A 25,911-nucleotide genomic window follows, 5' to 3' on the forward strand; every position below is an offset into this window, starting at 1 on the left:
CATCACCATTGTAATTCCTGAGCGATCGTTCCCAGTTGCTGGTCCCATTGATTCTACGCTTATGCTCGAGTCCAGCTGACTCGTTTGTCGCCGCTGAATCGTTGAAATAGTCAGTAAATGTTTGCTTCTATTGCGCGAAATGTATCTGTTATATCTACGCAGTTAAGTTTAATTTTTGTGTATTTACATACAGTGAAAAACAATTTTTTATCTAACTACAACTAATTTTATTTATTAAAAATATCACAATCACTATTATTGATAAATCCAAATAATAAGACTGTAAATTAGTAATTTAAGTGTGACGCAGTTTGTCGAAACTCGAAATATATATAAGGGTAAGAGCAATGGCATAAGTGTTGTACATATACATATTTATTTATATAATTTAAGTGATAATTGTGTTTTTAAAATTAGTGATTGTACGTGTTGTGTTTATTTTCATAAAAATATATCTTCAATATAAAAATAACTAATTATTAATATTGAAGTAAAAATATATATATATTAAATAATAAGATAATTATTTAGCATCTTTTTTTGCAGAGAATAGAGCATACAATACTCAAAAAAATCAAACAAAACATCCCCGAGAAATAAAAAAAATCGAGGGATAAAATGAAGTTAAAAAAAAATGTGAAGAAATGAACTATTACGTTTTGAGAAATGAAAGCGAGGGCGTCTGTTTCGGAAATTTAGATATTATTAGTTTACTAGTACGAAGATTAAGTTAGACGATATCTAAAAATGTTTGGAATTTTTTTTTATTTTTAAAAATTGTTTAAAAAATTTTTTTAAAAATTGCACTTGTGAAAAACTACAAGTGGAATTTTTTAAAAATATTTTTTAGCTCTAATTTAATGAATGAAAAAAAAAATCAAAAAATTAAAAATGTCGGCTAACTTGATTTTCATTTTACGAGTAGCATCATGGATTATATATTTTATATACAGTATATTTATTATACTGATATGTATAGACATATTAATATCACGCACAGAAAAAAAATTATTCACACTTACAACAATACAACACATTTTATTTTGGCCCAGTTGATTTAGTTTATACACACGTGACCAATAGTGTCGATTGATCATTCTTCATTTATTAACATTACAATACTTGGTGTATTATGTATACTAATTTACTTACTACGCATACGTGGATTAAAAATAATAAAATATATAACAAAAGTTAACTAAAATGGCTTCTAACCTTGTCAAACTTCGATTCTCTTATCTAACCTCTTTGAATCTCTAGCGCCAAAGTACCTTTTAAAAAAATAAATATTTATACTATTATAATTATTTTTTTAATGATAAAACATGTTTACCGTAAATTTTTATTATTTTATTACTTTTTTCTCACGGTCATAACTCATATAACCTGAAGAGAAGCACAGAAAATATAAAATAAACCTTCTGAGAAAATGATAATGAAATTGAGAGACATCTGATAATTTAACAAATTTTTTTAACAGACAAATTATAGCAAGAAAATTTTATTTAAAAATTTCATCTTCAGAAGCTATGAAAAATTTTTAAATGAGATTTTTATAAATAATTTTCTATGCCTAGTTTATTTTTAAAGAAAAATCAAAAAATTGTCAAGTCCCTGCTGACTTCAACCTCATTCTAAGAAATCTTGTGATCACCGGATCTTCATATCATGCATATACATATAAAATATATGTATATATAAATGTAAGATGAAGTCGCCTTGTAAACAAGTACCCAAGACCGCTCTGTGACGTAATCCATTCAAGCGCATACTACGCAATACGAGTAAGACCGTTTTGTTTGCAGTGGCGCACTGACTACCGTCTTGCTCTTCTCTTCGTGGTTATTATAACTTACAACAATTATCCTCTTTTTCTTTGTTATGGGTCTCTCCTTTATCCTTGAACCCGGCACCAAAAACTTTGATTTTTCTTCCTCGGCCTTTTTCCCAGCGTGAATTCTAAAAAGATGGATGAAAAAGAAAATAAAAAAAAAAATAAGATGAAAATGAATAAAATAAAATGTATAGAATATAGATTTTACCCAGAGTCTACATACCTACAAAATGGAATCAATCTTTGTATTCACAACCACAAAGAATATATATATATATATATATATATATATATATATATATATATATATATATATATATATATATATATATGTTCCTTGAAACACGAAGATCCTTAGCTTCTTTTCATCTTCATCACTATTATTATTGTTTATTATTTATGTAGTTCTTATTTTTTTTCTTTTTCTTGATATTCTGATGTCGAATTACGCGTTCTTGCTCTAGGCATGTAAATACACAATATATCCGCTCCATCTCCTAAATCCGTTGGAAATTTTATACTCAGTATTAATGTGGTAGAAGTATTGTTGAAATACATCACATATACACGTGAGGGCCCACGCGTTCTTTCCGGTGGCGCTCCCCTTGTAGTTTTTATATCAGTGTGTACGTATAGTAACATATATAGATATACATATATGAGCATACACATAAATAAATTCACACATGAGCGTAAAAAAAGTATCGTAGTGTGTTGTGTGTAGTACGTCACATGTGCACACTGGCCATGAATCGGTAGATGAAATGGAATATTTTATTTTTTCAATATTTAAAGAAAAAGACCAATAGACGGTGCGTACACAGAAAAAACAAGATAACACTGGATATAATCTGTGATAATCTGGATTATAATGAGTATAATCAAGATTACAATGAGTATAATCCAGATTACAATGAGTACAATCCAGACATCACCCAGTATAATCTGGATTATATTAGCTACTATCTAAAAAAAATTTTCACTCAGTATAATCTACGATGATATACAGTGTCATCTTGTTTTTTCCGCGTATATGATATATAAGTAGCTCCAGCGTGTCTGAAATAATCGGGATGTTAAAAACCTTCTCATCATATACGTCATTCCTTTACTATATACTACTTTTCTTCAATTCCTTTCTCTCTTAATCGGTTCTCTTTTTATTTATCGAATTCAGGAATAAGTTTGTCACTGTCCTTTTAAAAACTTGCTTTACTCTATCCTCTACTATTATAAGTGTATGTATAGAAGTAGACACTCCATTATAAATTTTTATGTACGTGAACATCGAAAGAGAAAATACGAACAGTTAGGAAAAAGAGAGAGCAGGGGAATCCCTGTTAAAGTCTGTTTCTGTTGGCATGTGCGCCACGAGCCCCGTAGGCCCGTAGTTAGAGGTGGACGCCAGTCGTTAGTTCAAAATAATCCAAATTCCACCGTGTTCTTCTCTTCTTGTACGACAACCTGCTCTCCAGCACACGTCATGCGTGCTGCCAGAAAAGTTAACATTGTATTGGTTTAGTTAATTTTATACTTGAAAAATATACCGCCAGTGATGTAAGTAGCCCAGAATATACATATATTCCAAAGAAAATTACGAGGTTTATGGGACAGGATTTTTGGCATACATTTCTTTCATTAATATTCAATTAAAAGTTTTCATTACTTTGGTGTTTAATTTTATTTCTAAGCGCGTAATATCAAGGTTACAAGTTACGAGTTACTAGTTTATTTACCACCGGAAATCGTGAACAATAAACGTGCATTACTCTATCGATTGCTGTTTTTAATTTTAGGTGTATATAACGGTTGTAATTTTAATATAAGAAAAATAAGAACAAGAAGAAAACAGACGTTTGTATTAATTTGAATATTTAGTACATAAAAATCAACAAAACAAAAGGATTATTCCAAGTCTTAGCGTGAATCGATCACGAATGGCCATTAAAAACGTGATGTGAAACTTAAATACGATACAATGTCGGACGCGTCCAATGTTTTTCTTCTTCTTCTTCTTCTCAACATAAAAGTGAGCATCACCAATACAGCAGCAACAGCAACAGCAGCTCTCATGCTTGGCATTCTCTTAATTCATCTTATCTCTCTCTTTATTCTCTTTCTGTCTCACTCTTTAAACGCATACCAGGTCTCTCTGTGATACCGACTACGAGGCATACAAAAAAAAAAAAAAAACACACAATACATAAACATTATACTATCGCCTATCTACTTAATAAAATACACTGGATTTTCGTGTTTCTTTTAATCTCAATTTTAATATAAAAAATGAGGAAAAATATTTAATCTGAAATCGATTTGTCGTATAGTTTTTTAGAAAATTCTGCTCCAAGTGTTTGGAGCAGAATTGATAAAAAGAAACTTGACCTTAGAACCTAAAATTTTTCTCTTGAATCAAGTTAACTTTTTTATCAGTGTAATAATTTGCCTTAATCAATTTATTTTTAAACAATATTCTTTTACACTTTCAAAAGTTTAGAAACTTTCAACACCTTTGAAATAAATTTTGATTGATGTTATATTTCTCAATGTCCACGTGCTATTTTGACTCAAAATAATTACATGTAAATCATTAATCATTAATTTATTTTTTTCTCGCTTTTCATTTATAAAATAAAATCTTGCATTTTTAATTATAGATTGTATTGGATATTTATGCCTGCACATAGAAATAAAATTTTATTTTTTCTCAATTATCAAAGAAATCTTCTATAACTATATACAGAAATAACAGATTCTTGATTAAAGTAAAAAATTTCGTCAGACAAGAAAATTTTTGTTTGCTCCAAAACAACTCAAGTCTTCAAATAGATTAAAAAAAATTTCTTGGTTCAAGTAAACTTTTTTTTTTGAGTACTGATTCATATTATTTATGTATTGATTATCTAAAAAATGTTATCATTGTTTACGACGTCAAAACTTTCGCTATTTTAATTAATAGTTTTATCCGGAAATTTTTAGAAAGAGCGAAACAATTCATTAATGCTTATTGGTGAGTTGACTGTATAAAATTGACTGTATACATCGGATTTCCATTTTTGAGGTACTAGGAAGCCATTCTATTTTCGGCTGGCCGTCCGGCCGAGTGTGTTAGTGTGTTCTGCTTTTCAAATTTTCCAAGAAAAAAAAAAACAATTACATACTGTATCATGTATCATGTATAAAATTTATGATGCATACATTGTTATAAAAAACGATATCATTTTTTTGCTCCGAGAAAAAAATTCTTCGTTACAGGACAAATTTTCTTGGCTCAAGAATATATTTAAAAAAAATTTTTTTTTTAATAAAAGTAAATTTTTCTTTCTATGTGACGACAATTACGTTTCGTGACTAGATATCATAGCGATGGTTCAGCTATTGCTATAAAATGAAGAGAGTTCTCAGTCTCAAGGAAAAACCCAACTATTTTGTTCATCTCCGACATATGTAGGTACATTTATCTTTTTCTTCTTCTTAATATATATAAATCTCCTGTTACGATGTTTGTCCGCGATGGACTCCTAAACTACTTAACCAATTTCAGTTATTTTTTCTTTTAAATGTGTGTTTTGTTCCAACTCGAGAGATAGGATAGTTTTAATTTCAATTCATGGTCGCAATATTTATTAATTAACAATAAAATGATTACTTATGTTGATTATTGTTATTAATCGTAAGTTTCATAAGTTTGAAACAGATGGCGCCTTACAGTTAACTGTAGTACTGCCTAACATAAATATATCATAGATGGCGGTACGTTTTAATTCAAATTTTCTCAATATTGTGGACGTTTTCTAAATCACTCAGCCACAGCAACGCGTGGCCGGGTCGCTAGTATGTATAATAAAAGTGCGTCAACTTGCGTAGTCTGTCGCAATCTAAAGGCCGTGCTGCGTCATTTCAAGCCCGCAAACAAATCAGTGTAAAATTTATTAGAGTTTTATCTATTAAATAATTTTATGTTGGCATAATAATTAAGGCGATGATTCCAAAGTATTTTAACATTTAAAAAAATAAAATAATAAAAATACCGTGTAAAATCATTTTTTCAAATTTTTAAGTATACAAAAAAATTGTTAATGACATGGTAAAGAAACAGTTCAAAAGATCTGGTAAACCTAACAGTTAATTGATTATTTCCTTATTTATTTCTTTTATATATGTTGATCTATTGAGTAAATATAAAAATAATAGCTTATTAAAACCGTGATTGTAAACTTGCGTAAGAGTACTTATATATTGGTGACGAATAGGAGCAATAGATCTATCGGGAATACAATTCTATACTCGCGACGACGCCAATGTTGTTTTAAACTAGCGATTCGTGTGTAGTGACTAACAAACTAACAAATCAACAGTCAATGTAGTATAATAATATAAGAGCAACTAAGAAGGAGACAAATAAAGAATGAAAGAGAGATGAGACAGATGAGGCCTCGATCCAATTCGGTCGATTACCCGCTTCTATCTGTCACGTTTGATAAAAAGACTAGCTTTCGTTCGCTGGTCTATCCTATCTCTGTATTCTTTGTAATTTTGACTGTTTTTATTCTGCTGCCTTGTTTTACTCACACATACACCACACACACACACACACACACACACACACACACACACACGCGCGCAAACGCACAATGAGATTGTTTTTTATGAATTAAACTACTTTAAATAATAATAATTATCATTGTAACTGGCTCAGTATCTTTACTGGCGCAGTGACACCGCTGAGTGTGACTCGACGCATTCCACAACGTCTTATAAACGTCTTCTTACGTTATATATATGTTTACTTGTTTTATCTATTTAATTCCTTTTTAATGTCTAAATTACAATGTGAGGTTTTTCTAATTTTAATTAATCGCTGTTTCGTATGCTCTCAATATAATTTATAACACTAATTATAACTTTTATTCCATATCGTAATCAGTAGTAAGTTTTTTTCAAAGCTTTTACTGTTATTTGCTGTGTCCTAAAGAAATATTTCAATTATTTTCAAAATATTTTATTTATATGCATTAAAAACAATAACTTAGATTTTTTATTTTAATCTATAATTATTTAGAATTTTAATATTTTTATTATTGGAATTTTTTATGCAATATTTAATTTTTTCGATTCCTAACAAAAATTTTTTTTTGACAATTGTTTAGAGTCGCATTTTTATGTTTTATTTTTTACAAATTAAGATTCATAAATTACAATTTTTTTTTACTAGTTGTGATTAAATACAAATAAGTGTTGGTCCTATAATTTGATTTATAACTGTTGGACCTCTTTATGTAATAAATAAAAAATTAAAAAAATTATTTTGATAAATTTTTAAACATTATTTTCTTTTCAACATCTTATCAAAAAATGTAATGGTGTTGATGTTTTAACTTTCTATCGCTAGAAAAAAGAAAATAATTTACATTTTTTAACTACACTAAAAAAAAAAAAAAAAAATTAACTTGAACCAAGAAAATAATTTTGAAGAAGCTTATTGTCTTGAATCAAGACAAAAAATTCTTAAATCAAATAAAATATACTTGAACCAAGTGAAATTTCTTAGTTTAAGAATTTTTCATCTCAAACCAAAAATAAGAAATTCTTCAAAATTATTTACTTGATTCAAGTACATTTTTTTTTTCTGTATAGAAAAAAATTATTTTTTTTTTTTTTTTAATAATTTATTATTCTAGCATACAGGTCTATAGAGATGCAAAAGCATCTATACATAGAGCTAGATATTAGATAAATATATTAATAGACAAAATATTTAAATATATATAATACAAAATGCATAAATAGTTTAATAGTTAGAGAAAATTTTAATACTGCACAAATTTCTTGTACTATTACAATGACAGATTCTTAATCCAATCTTTTATTTTATATCTTAGCGTTTTTTTACTGCAATTTAATATCTTAAGATTATTAGGTAATAAGTTAAAATAATTTAATAGTTTAATTATTTTTTTAAAATTTTAATAATTTAATAATTTTTTAATAATGGAAAAAATTACATTTTATTTTTAATAATCCTTCAAAAAAAAAATATGATTGTCTAAAAACATTTTAATAATGTTAATTTTTCGATTTTTGTGACAAGTATAGGTAAATTCGCGATTTTAAATTATAAATTATCTGTATTTATAAAATTTATTTCTTTCGTCATAAATCATTTATACTTAACATTCATATAAGATAGATCCAAGTTTTAAGATATTAAATAACCAAAATTAATGGAAAGTTAATGATAAAAATTTTTAAAAAATAAGAAATTAAAAACATTAGATTTAGTAATAACATTATTATTATTTAAATAATTTAAACAATAATTATTCTATAATTGTTAGTTATTAATAATAAATCACCAAATTTAACAGTCGTGATATTTAACCAAGTCTCGATTTTTTTTATTATCTATCTCAAACCATGACGTGGACTCTCGAAATATTTAAGATCCAGACAAAGTTAACATACTTACGTGTTAAATGTAAAAATGTAAAACATACATATACATATTTCTAAAACATATACTTGATATTTTAAACGGAACGTCAACTTTTAATAAAAGTGATAAAAAGTGTATTCACCTTAAACACTAAATGAGAGGTAAATTATCCTACCTTAATGAGCCATTAAAAAAAAAAATTATAATTTCCCTTTTAGTCATTTTATTTGCAATTATCAACAGCCAAAGAAAATACGGCTTTTGAAAAAAAAAGCTGAGAAGTTTACCTCGAATACAAACTGCGTCATCCGAGTAAATTGAGAAGAGAAGTTAACCTCGTGAGAGTGTAAAAGATAAATGAAATGAAATGGCGATAAATATCAAGCCAAGAGTGAAAGAGAAAAAGCAAAAATGGTCATATAGAAAGAGATATTATTGTATATTTACATTATTATAGAATATATATAGTATTTATGATAGGAAAATAAAGATCAGTAAAGCAAAGCAAAGCAAATAATCTCTACGAATGAACACATACTAGTCATTCTTGTTATCGCGTGAAATTATGAATGGGCGGATTCGCAACTGATACGTCAACGGAAGCCAATGTAGTAAAATTCCCACCATTTGGCTTCACACGTATATACATACGTATATTCTCTTTTATTGTAAAAATTTTAAATCGTATCTGAATAACCGCTCTACCAAAAGAGATCTCTTATCCATTTTGCTTCTTCTGTTTCTTTATGTTTTTTGTTTTTGTTTACTATTTCTGTTTCTTTGATATTTTTTTTTTTGCACACTGACTTGCGCAACTTCATGTCTCAGCCTGTTACTTAATGAAGTTGAAGAGAAAAAAAACCTTTTATGAATATGAATTGAAAAGAACTAAAAAAATTAATAAAATTACACACCTTTCACTTGTGTTTATGTTTTTTTATTAATTGACTTTCACTTGCGTTTTAATGATAGTGATACTATCAAGTAACACGTATTTTATAATAATAATAATAATAAATTTTCAAGGTATATTGATTCAGAAACACATTGATTTATTTGAGTACTTAAGTATGAAGTTGATGTTTTATTTTAAGTTTGTGAGCTAAATTATTATTATTATTATTTAAAATTAACTCTAAGTCTTATTAAAAGTGTATCCCGTGTAAAAATCATCTGATATCATAAGGTTCATTATGAATTTCATATTTTGACACAAATATAAGATTCATATAAAAGTCATGTCAATGTACATTTTAAACCCATAATAAGTAAAATACTTATGGTAACGAAGTTTTTTTTAAGTCGATTAATAGAATTTTTTCCTTTTTTTGCCCGCCCGGCGGAAAGTGGCAACTTTTGTCCCGCTGCGCTAAACAAAGTTTAATCGGACAAAAAAGTAGTATAATATACTATTTTCTGTTAATCAGAGAAATTTTGATTTAAAAAAAATTTTTGATTGAAAAAATTTTTTCGTCTTAAAATAATTATTTTTTAGCTTGACAACAATTTAAATCCTCCTAAAAAATTCTTTAATTTAATTAATTTGCATATTCTCTGTATATATTTATGACTCAATAATTTTATATCGCGATTTAAAAATGCTAATAATCACTTTTAAATTCATGTTAATATCATAATAAAATTACTAGAAATTTTCTTTCTTCAACATGAAAAATAAAAATTTAATAATGTAGTTAAAAAAAAAATTTCTTCTTATAAATATTTTACTTTTGACATTCACAATGAACCTTATCATGATATCAGATAATTTTTACACGGGATAATTTAAGTATAATATGAATATTAACGTATTTTTTTTTTTTTTTTTTCTTCATTTTATCAGGTGGCGGTTGGAATTTTCAAATGACTTAAGTTAATGATGAAGTCAAAGAAATTCTTCATATTCAACAAAAAGTTATTTTAGAAAATAAAATTAACACACCAGCGCAGCACCAGTGAAAAGACTGTTTTCTAGAAGTACTTAAAACAAAGTTTCAATTATAAAATTAAAAAAAAAATAATTTAATCCTTATATTGTGTCTCATATGTGTTTGGAAGCGATCAAAAGACATAAGGACTCAAGTCTTTGGTATCCAGTACAGATGCGGTTTATATTGGGTACATTAGTGTTTTTCTCAAGCAGGTGGGATTATAATCGTGACTTTACTGCTATTATTATAAATATACGGACGTTATGATTGTGTGAGTTCTAATTGTGAGATAAAATAATTTATATATTAGAAAAAAAAAACAAAAAAAAACTTTACGAAAACTAACGAAAGAAGAAAAGTCGATGACGAAGATATATGACGCAGTGAAATCGTAAAACACTTCTACGACTCTCAAAGCTTGTTATTTGCTTAATGTTCCGGCAATCGACAAGTGAGAGACTAATATAAGAAAGAAGCAGCAGCATCTACATCTGAATCAGAATCAGTAGAAGTGGTGTTGGGTAGAAGGGACAATAGCATCGTGACATCTTCGATAAGACCCGCGGACGTGAGAATAAATCAGTGAAAATCGTGTCCATGAAGCGACAAGATGAAGACGCGGAAACTGCTGTTGCCGGTGTTATTAACACTTGGCATTGTGTTTTTTTTGGTGCTTCCATCGATTGCGGATGACCATCTATCTCAAGTTAAATCAGCAACAAAGAAATTTTTAAAAAATTATAATAAGCATCGTGATAAAAATTCTAAAGGAAAATACGATCTGGAGCTACATGACAGATCCTATGTCTACAGTGATGAAGTTACCGAACATTCTATTAATAATGATGACGATAATGGTACGGACAGTTCGGGTAATAGAAACAATCGTGCCATTGCTGTTTCACGGTATAATTTTCATGATTATTATACTCTTTTTTTTTTTTTTTTCAACTCTACTGTCAACAATTATTAGATTAAAAATATATCATCTTGTTTGTTATGTCTTCTTTGCAGCCAATTCAAATAATAAATATTTCACGAATACTTTCAACAGTAAAAACTAACAAGTTGAATCAAGTTTTATTATTTTAGTAACTATATTGATTTTGAATAATTTTTTGGTTTAATAATTGTCAAAGCATATTATAGTGATAATTTTGAGGATATTTTTATAATGCTTATGATATAATTCATTTATTTTGTAACTTATTAGGACAAATTAAGTACGAAAAAATTAATACTGAAATTAACATAAATCTAACAATTTTTAAATCAATAAATTGCTGAAAAAAATTCACCTAGAAAAATTTTAACTAACCACGGCAAAAAAAAAATTACACTGGATATCATCCTAAATTATACTGAGTGAAAAAAAATTTCAGATAGTAGCAAGTATAATCCAGATTATAATGAGTCTAATCCAGATATCACCCAGTATAATCCAGATTATAAAGAGTATAATCCAGATATCACGCAGTATAATCTAGATTCCAATGAGTATAATCCAGATTTCACACAGTATAATCTGGATTTTTTTTAGCTACTATCTGAAATTTTTTTTCACCACAGATATCACTGAGTATAATCTGGGATGATATCTAGTGTCATATGTAATTCAAAAAATTAATTTACTATTAAAATTTAAATCTAATATAAAATTATATCTTATTTTCATAAAATGAATTATAATTTAACAATTGCTTAAAAAAATTTTTTATAACAAAATTAAGAACAGAAAATTAAAAAAAAAATGATAAAATTGTTTAATTTTTGTACCGTAATTTTTCTACAATTATCTAATTTTGATTACTCAATTATAAATCTAGCAAATGTAATCATACTGACGTAAAAAACTTATTTAAATGAAAATATTTGCTAGCTTAATAACAATTGACTTATCTTTAAGTACTTATTATTTTCTTCTACGTAGGTAATTAAGTCTGTGACGTAAAACTAGTTTTTATCAGTTAGAAAATTTTAATAACTAATGTTAACTGATAACATAGTATTTTAAATGTCACTTCAAATAATATTTTTCGTAATAATAATAATAATAATAATAATAATAATAATAACAACTGTTAATAACGTGTTTGTTCTTAATTGCAGTTCTAATAATGGAAATTCGAGTAAAATTGGACAGCAAGTTATTAAATCAAATCTACCGAACGAAACATTGAAAGTCGACAAAAAAACATCTATGAGAGCACGTAAATTAAAGAATTTTACTATCGCCAATGGTATTTGCCAAAGCATCGATATTCGAAATCGTGTTAGCAATTTCGAAATATTAAGAGACTGCGAAGTCATCGAAGGTTTTCTTCAAATAGTATTGATCGACAATAACAAAGAGAGTGATTTTGAGGGTCTTAGTTTTCCAAAGTTACGAGAAATTACAAGTTATTTGCTATTGTATCGTATAAGTAATCTCCGTACGTTACAAAACTTGTTTCCAAATTTAGAAGTAATACGTGGTGACAAACTTATACTAGATTATTCATTTATGATCTACGAAGTACCAAACTTAAAAGAGGTAATCATTATTTATTATCCGTATTTACTAAGATTAATCTATTTTATCTAGATTAACGTCAATTAAAAGTTTTTTTTTTATTCATTAATAAAACACATAGTTTTATATCACTTATATTTATTTAATTAAATAAATATTTATAAATTAAACATAACATTTTCATAATAATCAAAATCAAATTATTAATATTTAATTGAAGCCTTATAATATTTATTAGTCATTAATACCAATAAATATTTATTCAATTATAAATTTAAGTGGTAGATAAATAATAGTGATCTTGAATATGACGTTAGATATCAATCATCCGATCGACTGAAGAATAAAAGTAAAACTGGTCGATTGATCGATCGTGACTCACGTCACGTACGATCAATCTCGACTCAGTCGCTTTCAGTCTCATCTTTGTAGATATAAGTCTCACTCTCAATCGTTGGCGATTCCCACGCAAAATCCTTGTATTTTGAGTCTTAAAACTAATTCATCGGTCTCGACCGGTTAACTGCCAGGTCAAATACCGTTAACTACTTAACCGAATTAAATGACTATCTTAATTTCTATTCCTTACTCATCATCACAGCCGGCTCTAAATCATATTTTACTCATATACGCAGAAATAATAATAACTTATAATAACAATCCATGGATCTTTCAATCAAATTTTAAATCATGAATAACAAAAATAATACAATTAAAATTTTAATAATAATAATAATAATAATAATGTAATGTTTATCATTTAGCTTTTTTTTTTGCTACTCATATGCACTTTTTACAATTATCTGACAGTTTTATATAAAGTCTTAAATTCTTAAAAATATATAACAATTATCATTATTCTAAATATCTATGTAAAATTTTAAAGTAAAGTCTTAAAAATATATATAATAATTTTCATCATTCTAAATATTTATGTACAATTTTATAACAATAAAATCTTGAATCATCAACAACAAAAATAATACAGTTAAAATTTTAATAATAATAATTATTATTATTTTTTTATAATTTACAATTTTAATTTCATTGGCATATAACATTATCTCATTTTTTACAATTTTATTTCATATATTAGATAAATTTTCACGTACTCTTATAAATTTTTCTTAAATATATGAATCCTTTTTTCATTTTTAAAATTTTTCGGCAAACTATTATACCAATTATAAACTAAATAAATAATCGATTTTTCTCCTGTATGAGTTTTACTTTTAATTACTTCTAATTGGTTATTTTGTCTTGTGTCATACTGATGTTTATTTTTTATTAATTTTATATCATTAAATAAATAACTTGGCTTTGAATTATTAATCATTTTTTAAATAAAATAATATTATTTTTTTATTTTTCAGATTGGCTTAACAAAGTTGACTAAGATTTTGAGAGGCGCTGTCAGAATTGAAAAAAATCCTTCGCTTGGCTATGCAAATACTATCGACTGGAATGAAATTGTTGTTAATGGAGAAAATGTCATCAAAGATAATCAGAACCCAGAGGACGGCCGAGGTAAAAAAAAAAAAACATATTCAACAGTTATCATTATCAGTTTGACATAATGATATCTCGAAGTACTTAAACATATTGCCTTATATTAATGACTAAGATTATTATTAATATCTGATAAACATCTTTTACAATAATTGAAAAAAAAAAAAAAAAAAACAAAAAGGAAATGTTCAGCGCAAAATAGGATCATCTTGTAAAGGATCGAGTCTTATACAGATTTAAATGCACTTAAAACCCGTTTCTTTAATATTTCATACTTGCCAGATTTTATTGCACGTGTGCAAATGTTATACTAGTTATAATGCCATGATTTATAGATCAACTTGTTTATAGATTTTTCAAATACGTATAGAAGTACATACTCGTAACTGTACTTCTATCAACTGCTGCTGATATTTTTTTTTTTCATCTACATTTGCATTTTTATTTTCAATTAACTAATGATTATTATTATTGTTATTATTATTATTATTATTATTATTATTATTATTATTATTATTATTATTATTATTATTATTATTATTATCTACGTATAGGTGATTGCTCGTCATGTCCTGGAAAGTTATGCTGGAATGAAAATTCTTGTCAAAAAACGAAGAAACCCGAGTGCCATGCAAAATGCCTTTCGGATTGTTTTGGTCCGACAGACAGAGACTGTTATGTTTGTAAAAATTATCGATATGACGGTCGATGTGTCTCAGAATGTCCAAATCATTTGTAAGTTTTTTTTAATTTATTCTTTACTTTTAACTTAAATAAAAAACATCATTTCTCAATCACTATTCTGTTCAGAGGTTACATGAGTTTCCTCCGAGAATAAATAGCCTATTTTCAAAAAAAATTTTTTTTTAATAGAAGTTTCAATAATTTTTTAAAATTATTATTAATAAATAATTTAAATTGTTTATTTATTATTTATTAAATTAATAAACAAAAAATAAATTCAAACAAATTTTAATAAAAAAAAGTGAAATATTTTATTCAAACTTTTTACTATCTTAAATTTGTTGATTTTTAATATAATGTATAAAATACTGTAAAGTTTTACTTAGAGAAAAAAAACATATATTGCACCTAAAAAAAAAATAATTAAAGAACATCAATAAAATAAGAAAATTCTATGTCTTATCATTGATAAATAAATAATTACAAAAGAATTAAATAAATAATTTGTTTAACTTAAACAAAACAAATTAAACTTTATCAGATTTAAGATTATTAAATCCAAAGAATTAGTTAATTAAAAATTATCATTTACGATAATATAACTTACGGATAAATTTGTAAATTCAATTAAAAAACAACTAATTTAAAAATCATTATGCAACATTTGTAATATTGTGTCACTGAACATCTACTGAATTTTATAAATTTTTTTAATCATTAAAAAAAGTCATATTTTTCTAATGAATAACTTTAGAGGAATTTTCTTGTCTTATATTAATATTTAAAGAAAGATATATTCAATAAATTTTATAATTTAAAATAGACGTAGAATTTAAAATTAATACCGACAATATTAATGGAATATTAATAACATATTAGTTTTTGAAGTATACAAAGTCCTCAATTTAATTTTTTATGTTCAGTTAAATTTCTTAATTTTATACGTAGTATAATTAAGACAACAAAAAGTTAATGAATAAAAAAATAGTCGTATTGAATTTTAAATAATTTATTCAAACAGAATAAGCAAAAAAAACTAGTTCGAATTTAATAAAAATGATAACTTTCATTCTAAGAAACAATTAATCATTTATTGAGTTTCTTCCTTAACTATAAATTTTAAACTCTAATTAATATAATTAATTTTTTTTTAATTAACTAGGTATGCATATTCATCACGACGGTGCATAACAGCTCAGGAGTGTTCAAATTTGAATAATATTCGTAAAAATGATGAAGATAATAAACGATGGCGTGCATTTAATGGCCTATGCTTGGATCACTGTCCACTTAATTTCGAGGAAAGATTCGATCAAAACAACGTAATTATGAAATTTTATTATCTGAATAGTTGCTATAAAATTAGTTTGTAATGTACAAAACTTCACAATAAGTCATATATAATTATTTTTCAACAATTTTATTAATAATATTAAAGTTATTAGTTGAATTAAAATTAAATTTCAAGACAATAATATTATTACTCATTTTAAAAGATTATGTCTAGATGATTAATGATTTTTATCATGACTAACGACAAATTCATGTGAAAAAATTAAGATCTTATGATTAATTAAAAAATAAGAAATAATTTAAGAATCTATTGATAACATTGAAATATTAAAACGATTAAAGCTGGATTAAAAAATCTCAACCATATACTGATAGAAGGATTTATTAACTATTAATAATAATATAAAACTAATTAATAAAATTTTCTATTATTATCTTAATAATATAGATTATTAATTGTTAATAAATAATTTATTAACTGTTGATAAATATTTATTAAATCCTGTGATGTTAAAAAATTATTTATTAACAGTTATTAAAGCTAATTAAATATAAAAAAATCCTTCTATTGGAATATCAATCAATAAAATAATGTATCTAAAAGTAGCTGATTATAAAAATATAATAAAAATAAAATTAACAATTAATAAAATTTTTATTATTTCTAGTCTCCAACATGTGAAGTGTGTAATGGTACATGTCGTAAAATAGGATTCAGTGGATTGATTCGTCATATATCCGATTTACAACGTTATCAAGGTACGACATTTATAGACGGTAATTTAGAATTTCAAATCCAGAATGGAATTCCAAACATAGTAGAAGAATTAACAAACGCATTTGGCATGGTCGAAGAAATCACAGGCTATTTGAAAATATCACATTCGTTTCCGATAGTCTCACTGGAATTTTTCAAAAAATTACGTGTCATTGGCGGTAAATTTGTGGACATGGCTAGAGCAAGTGTCGTCGTCCTCGATAATCCAAATTTATCAAGTCTGTTTTCAGAATCACAAACAGTTAAAATTTTGAACGGCCGGATATTTTTCCACTACAATCCGCGACTGTGTATGTCAAAAATAATATCTTTTGCTAAATCCGCGGGAATTAAAAATTTTACGGAGATAGAAATCCAACCAGATTCTAATGGTGAAAAAGTAGCATGTGATATTGTAAACATAAATTTAACAATAAAACAAAAAGGATCGCACTTTATAGATTTAGCATGGGAAATTTATAAACCAAGTGAAGGACAACGTTTATTGGGTTATCTATTGAGTTACATCGAGACAAACAATGAAAATGTTACTTTTGAAGGCAATTCATGTGGTGACAAACACTGGAGAATTTTAGACGTTGAAATTCCGTCACTAAATTCGCCAAACACTAAAGTATCTAAATTGATAATTGATCTTAAGCCATACACCAAGTACGCTGCCTACGTTAAAACACTTGCGGTAAGAGACAAAAATTCTTTTCGCAGTCCAACTGGACAATCAGAAATAATGTATTTCACAACTGAGCCTGACATACCATCAGTGCCATTTGACGTTAAGTCTTATGCCAAAAGTACTTCTGAAATAATTGTTGAATGGAGTCCGCCTGAGCAACCTAACGGTCCAATATTGTACTACGTTATAAGAGGCTACTTACGCAAAGAGGACCGTAAATTTTTACTGAGTCGCAATTATTGCAACAACGAGTTGGTTAATGAAATCGAAGAACAACGAATACCAGAAGTGACTGTTAAACCAGCATTAATTGATCCCAGAGAACCTGCGTGCTGCCGAAAAGATCACATTGCTTCAACAGAATTGGTATCTAAAAATTTTGAAATATTTTGCACTAACAATGTGACGCTAGCTCATACATCGCCGGATAAAAGAAATTACTGCCGTTTTAATCGATACGCCGTTAACAATAATTACAAATCCGATTTTATTTCGGATGTTAATTTTCCAGTTGATGCTTCTAAAACAGACATCCTTGATGATAAAAAAACACGAAGATACAATGACGTGTACTATTCATTCGTATTTAATATAACTGCCAATCATAGTTCATATACTTTGAAAAAATTACGTCATTATTCACTTTACACAATATCGGTAACGGCATGTGGTATCACTCTTAAAAATGGTACACGATTGTGTTCATCAAATCAGTATACTAATGTAAGGACTAAAGCATTGTTACGAATGGACGATGTTGATAATATTAAAATAAGTGTATTAAATGATACTATTGTTTTGATAACCTGGGACACTGCTAACAGCCCAAATGGTATTACTGTATCATATACAATTGAGTATACGAATCTCAATGTGCAGAATGCTAAAAAAAATACTATTTGTATACCAGAAGGTGTCTATCGTGAAAAACGTGGTACTTATACACTTACGAATCTCACACCAGGCAGATATAGTGTCCGTTTACGCTCAACATCACTGGCTGGTAGTGGTAATTGGTCACAAATAAATTATTTTTCAATTGATATTAAAAATGACAAACTTACAATAATTATAATATTTATAGTATTATCTTTTGTTATCGTAACAGCTATTGTTGGATATTTTTATTTATCATATCAGAAGAAAAAATCCCAAGCGCGTTTGATAGCAAGTGTTAATCCGGATTATGTTGAAAAAAAGTATATTAAAGACAATTGGGAAGTATCTAGAGAAGATCTCGTTGTTGGTGAACCACTTGGTTACGGTAATTTTGGTCGTGTTTTTCGTGGTAAATTAAACGGCGTACAAGATGTCGCTATTAAAACGATAACTGAAAAAAATTATACTGAAGCAGAGAAAAATATCTTTTTAAATGAAGCGTCTGTTATGAAAAAATTTTCAACTTATCATATTGTTAAATTATTCGGTGTTGTTTCTGAAGACGATCCACCTTATGTTATTATGGAGCTGATGGAAAAAGGTGATTTAAAATCATATTTACGTGAAAATCGTGATATATTGATATTAGATGTCCCACGTATTATAAGAATGGCTGGTGAAATAGCTGATGGTATGGCTTATTTAGAGGCTAATAAATTTGTTCATCGTGATTTAGCGGCACGTAATTGTATGGTATCTAAGGGGTTAGTGTGTAAAATTGGTGACTTTGGTATGGCTAGAGATATTTATGAGACTGATTATTATAAGGTTGGCCAAAAAGGCTTGCTGCCCATACGTTGGATGGCACCTGAAAATTTATCCGATGGTGTATTTACGTCCGACTCAGATGTTTGGTCATTTGGTATTGTACTGTATGAAATTCTTACAATGGGCGAGCTGCCTTATCAAGGTTTTTCCAACGACGATGTCCTGAGCCATATTTTAAAGAAGGGTATCGTTACCATACCACGTAACTGCCCGGAAATAATTCTCAAGTTGATGGAAAAGTGCTTTAAGTGGCGACCGAGTGAGCGGCCAACTTTCATCGAGATAGTGTCAGAACTTGAGCCCTTCTTAGCCCAAGATTTTTGTGAAAAATCGTTTTATCATTCTGAAGAGGGTGTTGCGTTACGCAATGCGGGGATAAAAAAAGTTTACCATAATCCCGCACATATACGATTTTATTGGGGTCAGGAGTCCACCGCACGGTGGGTTAGAGACTGCGAGGACAACGTTACATTATTAGATCAAACAATGACTTCCGGGGCTAGCAGGAATCGTAAATTAAAAAGCGGATTACAGCATCTCGGTAATGTACTTGCCATGGAAGATATACCTCTCGATGATTGAGCTTATTCTTCTGGCATTTAATTGTAAATTATTACTAATTAATTAATTAATATCGTCGAAGAAAAATCGAAAAAAATTTTTATTATTTGTAAGTAATTAATTAATTTTATAAATTTGTGTGTGTCAGTATGTACAAACGATATTCTCAGGGCAACAATAGTCGATTGTAGTTGTTAAAACAAAAACGCATGGATAGATAAAATAAAAAATTTTTTAATTGGTTCTATGATTCTATATCTTTGGACAAAATATCCTCGGACAAAAAATCCTCCAGCCATAATATCCATGGATAGAAAATCCTTGGACAAAATATACATAATTTGAAGAATTAAATACCAACAAAATTTAACATGATTTTTGTGTATCTTTTTTAACATTATAATATTTTGATTTTTTAAACTTTTTTTTTTAATGAATTTTAAGATATTTTGTCTAAAAATATTCTAACAAAAAATATTTTATTATAAATATTGTATAATAATTTTTAAAATGAAATATTTTTAATATTTTAGTATACGATCAATATGCTATATGAACCTATCCAGTTATTGTTTTACATAGCTAGATTTTTTTTAATTTATAGCTTTTTGAAGATAAAATTTTAAAAATTGTCGAAATACGATTCGTTTGTAATAATTAAATAATTATCATTATTTCTGGTGAAGCAAACTCAGTATGGCTGGTATACGCTGTTAAGCCGAAATTAAATTTAAACACATATAAAATATTTTAAAAATTTTGACAATTAATTATGTTATGTTATTTTAATATTTAAACTATTGAAATTTATATATAATTTATTTAACTTACTAATTTAATGTTAAAAATATTTTTATAAATTTATTTTTCATCTATTTATTTGCCGAAGATTGAGCCTAATTAAATTACATTTTTTACATTAAATATATTGTCACTGAATCAATAGTTTGAATATTAAAATAAGTATTTCCAGACTAAAGGTATAAAAAATCATTTAATTGAATGGCAATTTAGAGCAAAACAATGAATTTTTATTACGATTTTTATTATTATTAAGTTACGATTAACGTTGCATGAATTATTTTAGAATTAAAATAATTCATAAGTATATTAATTTAATTAACAACATGTTAAGATCTCAATAATAAAAATGAAATTAAAAGTCACGGGTATTTTTTAACAAAACAATGCAGTCAATTTTTCATTCAAATACGTTATTTTGTTATACATTTTTTTAAATAACCGTTTATAGATAATTTTTTTTTATTGGTAAAGTTATTTCAAATTTATTTGCAACAAATTGATCAATAGTAAATTTTTAAAAATGAAAAATGAATTGTTTATATTCCATTACCAACAAGTCTGCTAGCGAAACTTAAATTTTATCAGTTAGCTGTAACTTAAGAACATAAAAATTATTTTTACTTATTTATGAAAAATAACTAGTAGTAATGACTGTTTGATTTGTTTGTAAAAAATAACTCTGAATTTTAATTATATTCTAATAATAATTTTTAATCGTGATTGTAGGCTTATTATTATATTTAATTAATCGTGCGGTTTTATGTAATATTATAACGACAAAATTACTGAAAAACTAAAAAAAATAGTAATCTAGTAATATTTTCACAAAAAAAATTAAATGAATTAGTTAAATTGTATTAAAAGGAATAGCCACTGTAAAATTTCAAAAAAAAATTTTTTTTTTTTTATTAAATCAAAGTTTATAACTCCGACTGAAATTCTACGATTTAGAAAATATATGTGTTGATTCTGAATTCCAGAAACGATTCTTTTTTTTTTTTTGGCATGCAAAATTGTATAATTGCTGTTATTGAATCTATTGTTAATCATATTTTATTTATTGCGAAAATAGTTTTTGATCATCAACTTGGTTATTTTGTCGTTATGACTAATCTACGTCCCACTAATGCTGTTGACTGATCACTGAACTTTTTTTAATCTTCGTTATGATAAACAATGTATTGCTTTCCATAACATAGAAAATTAGTAAAGTGATTAAACGCCGTAAGTTAACATTTATAAACACGTCATTCCTTTACAATTAGGCCAATGATTTCCAATTAATATAAACTATAGTTATTGCTATTATTAATAATTTAAAACTAAAAAAATCAGAGACTTAATGAAGTTGTAAGTCTCAAATCGGGGACATATGTTAATTGTTTCTGCACCAAAGTTCCTCTTTTATGTGCTTTATATACTTTACATATTCTAATTATAATAATATTAATTTATAACATTTAGTTTTCGAATACGACAGATTAATGAGTATGATGATAGTATAAAATATAATAATAAATATACAAACTAAATAAAGACTTTGAACCTCCGTAGATTTTAAATAAACGCCACCAAACTGGCTTTAGACTCGATAGTTTATGCAATATCTAGTTTTATGATACAGTCAATTGTGTTCCTTTGATTTTTTTTTTTTTTTTTTTTTTTATAATTATTATATTCCACTGTTTATGTTAATACATTTACTTTGTTATAGTTTTATAAACGACGCTTGAATTTTTTTATTTCATTAAAAAAAATGCACCGGTAATCATGTAAAATTATTATTATTTTTTTTTTTTATTAACAACCGTAAAGTTATTTATGTTATTGCTTAGTTCGATAAATTATCTCTAGCATTGTTTATACAGAGAGAGACAAAACGCTTAGATATATATTTTTTTAAAATAAAACTTAAGAAAAAGTTATGTTAATTTTTTTACTCATCGACTGCTATTGTAAATGGTGCACGCGTTGTTTATTTACAAGTTTATTTTATGAATTTATTTTATTACTTTCATCAATGCACACGATAATTTAGATTAAAAACTCAATGTTTTTTTAATACATTAAATAATGTTTTTGTTTTAATTAAGTATTTTAAAACTAAAGTTAATTTTTTAAAAAAAATATTTATTGATAAAATCGTTTTTTTTCGTCCAGAAGTAATAAAAAAACAAATAACCAAAATTTTTGGATCATTTGAAAATTAAAATTAAATTATTTACAAGCAATAGCCAAATTAATCATACAAATAAATTTATATCGGAGTGTTCAATTATGAATAATCTCTAAGCACAATTTATAAATTTGACACAAAATAGAAAATAAATTTTTTTCAAACATTTTAAAAGATATATATTGTATAAACTAAAAAATAATTTACTATGACATATTCAGTAGTGATTGTACGATGTCTATTATTATAACCATTGAAGCGTTAATTTATAAATATATATATATATATATACATGCAATGGTATCGTAATGGTAACCATACAGTGCCTTAAGACGGGAACTGGAACGTTGAAAGTTTTAATTGTAAAAGTTTGATAACTTTTTAATTTTAATAAAATAACTTGCGGCATAATATTTAAGTATCGAATTCTCATAACTAATAAGATATAGTAAATACATATTATTAAAATTATTGTTATTATTATTGTGGTTGATTTTAATTATCGTTTCGATAACCTGTCGCAACATATCATCTATAATTTTACATTAAAAATATATAATAGCTCATGTATATAAATCAAGACATTTTTAAAATAGCAAAGAAAGTATCGAAAAAATTTGACAACGGGTGTGGTGCATGCCTACACAGAATTTGTTTCTATTTTGAAAACTCACAAAATTTATCTCTTTACGAGTCAAGCAAATACGTTAAAAAATTACAAAATGCGTATTTAGAGATTTTTTGAATTAAGATAATTTTTTTCTTTAGTTTAATGTAACAAATAAATTTTAATATTTAGGAAAAATTGCATCAATATTTTTTTTTAATTTCAACAAGTAGCATTTTTCGATAAATCGCGTTATAGATGCCATAAGGGCGTATAATAAAAATTCTATTTTTTTTTCTAAGTCCAAAAAAATTTTTAGTTTGAAGAAAAATTTTTTTTACATTTCTACACGTTTCATACAAAAATACGTCGATTCCCAAAAAAAAATTTTTTGTTGAAATTAAAAAAAAATATTGATGCAATTTTTCCTAAATATTAAAATTTATTTGTTACATTAAACTAAAGAATAAAAATTATATTAATCTAAAAAATCTCTAAATACGCATTTTGTCATTTTTGAACGAATTGTCTTGACACGTATAGAGATAAATTTTGTGAGTTTAAAAAATGGAGACAAATTCTGTGTAAGCATGCATCATACTCTTTGACAAAATTTCAATAATTATAATAACTGCCAGATTAAATCCGTTTATGCGATAAATTTTAAAGCATTTCATGCCATTCGCAAATAATAATAAAAAAAAAAAAAAAAAATACAAATATAAATGTGGAGGTACTGTAAAATATTGAGAAAAAAAAAAATTTATTAGTGTAATGTATTTATGGTGTAAGGAAATCTATAAAAGTTTTGTTTTCTCGATATTTATATAAAAATAAAATTAAAATTTTTAGTTAATATTTATGAACAAAGTAAGAAACTATATTGTTTATGCGTTGTGATTTTTAATTTAAAAAAAACCAAAAAATATGTTTTAAAGACAATGTTTTAATTCCTAATCAAAAATCCTGCCATACCGAGTCTTCCAAGACAGAGAAACTACAAAAAAAAAAAACGTTAAGAGTAAACTAGTTTATTAATTAACTGTAAATTAGTTTTAAATATTTATGTACCTTTTGATTGTCGTTTTATTTATTTTATTACGCAGGGCTACTACTTCCTGATTAACTTTATTATTTGTATTTGTATATAAGCAATTATAAGATAAAACGAAACAACAGAAAAAGCTTACAATTAGCCAAATCGAATCAATTTAATTATTTATTAAATCCATTATCATATCTATTAATTATTTTTACCATTTACTCTCTATTGAGACTGATTGCAATATGTATAAACGTATATTTTTTGTCATTTCATATAATTATGTCAACGTTACATTACACCGCATACACTACACTAATTTAGTATTTGCCGATGCCATGTGCAGAAGAGTATTACAACTAGTCACATAAGCCAAAAGTTTGTTACTATCACAGATTTTTTTTTTCTTTTTTTTTCCAGTTTTGTAATAAAGAATATTTTAAATCCAATTTACAATTTATGTTTTTTTTCCTTTTTTTATCTCACTGTAGTAATAAGTAAATTTTATGTAAATTATAATGTGTAAGTTAATTGTAAATAATTACTTGTATAAAATTTTGCTAAAATTAATATAAACTAATAATAAAATTTAATATTTCACTGACAGTAGTTATTATTTTACAAATAGTTTTAGAAATCAATAAATTTAATTTTTTTGACCTAATTTAAAAACTCAATGTTTTTAATACATTAAATAATGTTTTTGTTTTGATTAAGTATTTTAAGACTAAAGTTAATTTTTTACAAATATTTCTTCGATCCTCACAGTGGCTATCCGCTTTAAGAAAGCGGGCTTTCTTTGAAACGAAAAACACGTTATTTATACCAAATATTTATATCTTCATCTTAATAATCGAATCTCAATCTTCAGCTTTGTTGAATTTTTAATAAAAAATAATGTAAAATATTTAGTAAAAATTATTTTTCACCAAAATAAATGATTAATGCAATACTTTTTTTTCTTATCAATTTTTATCTACACACATAAAATATAAAAGCCTTTAAATAAATAATACTATAATAATTTAATAATTCCACAAGTATGATTTGAAGTCTTAAAATTGCTTGATCCCAATTTTAAATTACTGTGGGACGTAGTACACCCACATCACATCAACCATCAACTGTTTGTTGTACTGTCAAACAAAGACCAGAAGAAAATTCATCCGGATTACAAGAAACCTACATCACGCTTCGTTTGACTCCAACAAATAATTCATACAGTTTAACTTTGACAGATGATAGCCCAACAATTAAATTCCAATAAAAAAATTTTGATCAAGTAGATTTAAAAAAATCTACTTGATATTACAAATGTAATAAATCGAGGTGACCTACCTCGTTATTATAATGTAGTTCACGAA

General features: G+C 26.0%; 2 protein-coding genes across 7 annotated transcripts in view; one reads left to right on the top strand and one right to left on the bottom strand.

The window, feature by feature from the left end:
* LOC141524421 (uncharacterized) overlaps positions 1-141 on the bottom strand; it is a 104,222-nt gene extending 104,081 nt beyond the window's left edge. For both annotated transcript variants that reach the window (XM_074238305.1, XM_074238297.1), the window contains exon 1: positions 1-141. The gene's annotated coding sequence lies outside the window, so the exon portion shown is untranslated.
* On the top strand, positions 107-24,996 carry LOC141524364 (insulin-like receptor). Of its 5 annotated transcripts, none has more exons than XM_074238195.1 (7): positions 107-338; positions 10,114-11,107; positions 12,311-12,734; positions 14,087-14,240; positions 14,777-14,957; positions 16,069-16,228; positions 16,868-24,996. In XM_074238195.1, exons 2-7 carry the CDS (start codon positions 10,812-10,814, stop codon positions 19,937-19,939), a joined length of 4,287 nt encoding a protein of 1,428 aa, XP_074094296.1. In that variant the 5' UTR covers positions 107-338; positions 10,114-10,811; the 3' UTR covers positions 19,940-24,996. The 5 variants fall into 5 exon arrangements, with proteins under 5 accessions (XP_074094296.1, XP_074094306.1, XP_074094312.1 ...); XM_074238205.1 differs by lacking the exon at positions 107-338 and adding an exon at positions 3,254-3,391; XM_074238211.1 differs by lacking the exon at positions 107-338 and adding an exon at positions 4,934-5,281.
* Positions 24,997-25,911: the final 915 nt, after the last annotated feature.

Source organism: Cotesia typhae, unplaced genomic scaffold, assembly GCF_013202065.1.
Source record: "Cotesia typhae breed Kobodo isofemale line unplaced genomic scaffold, CoteBio_Ctyphae contig_11, whole genome shotgun sequence".
In the NCBI taxonomy this organism is placed as follows: domain Eukaryota; kingdom Metazoa; phylum Arthropoda; class Insecta; order Hymenoptera; family Braconidae; genus Cotesia; species Cotesia typhae.

What these genes read in the sequence shown, in the direction of transcription:
- LOC141524364 (XM_074238195.1), top strand. Translation starts at nt 10,812, where the DNA reads ATGAAGACGCGGAAACTGCTGTTGCCGGTGTTATTAACACTTGGCATT. An exon ending in AAGTACCAAACTTAAAAGAG is followed by an intron (nt 12,735 to 14,086) that starts GTAATCATTATT and finishes TTTATTTTTCAG; the next exon opens with ATTGGCTTAACAAAGTTGAC. An exon ending in AAAGATTCGATCAAAACAAC is followed by an intron (nt 16,229 to 16,867) that starts GTAATTATGAAA and finishes TATTATTTCTAG; the next exon opens with TCTCCAACATGTGAAGTGTG.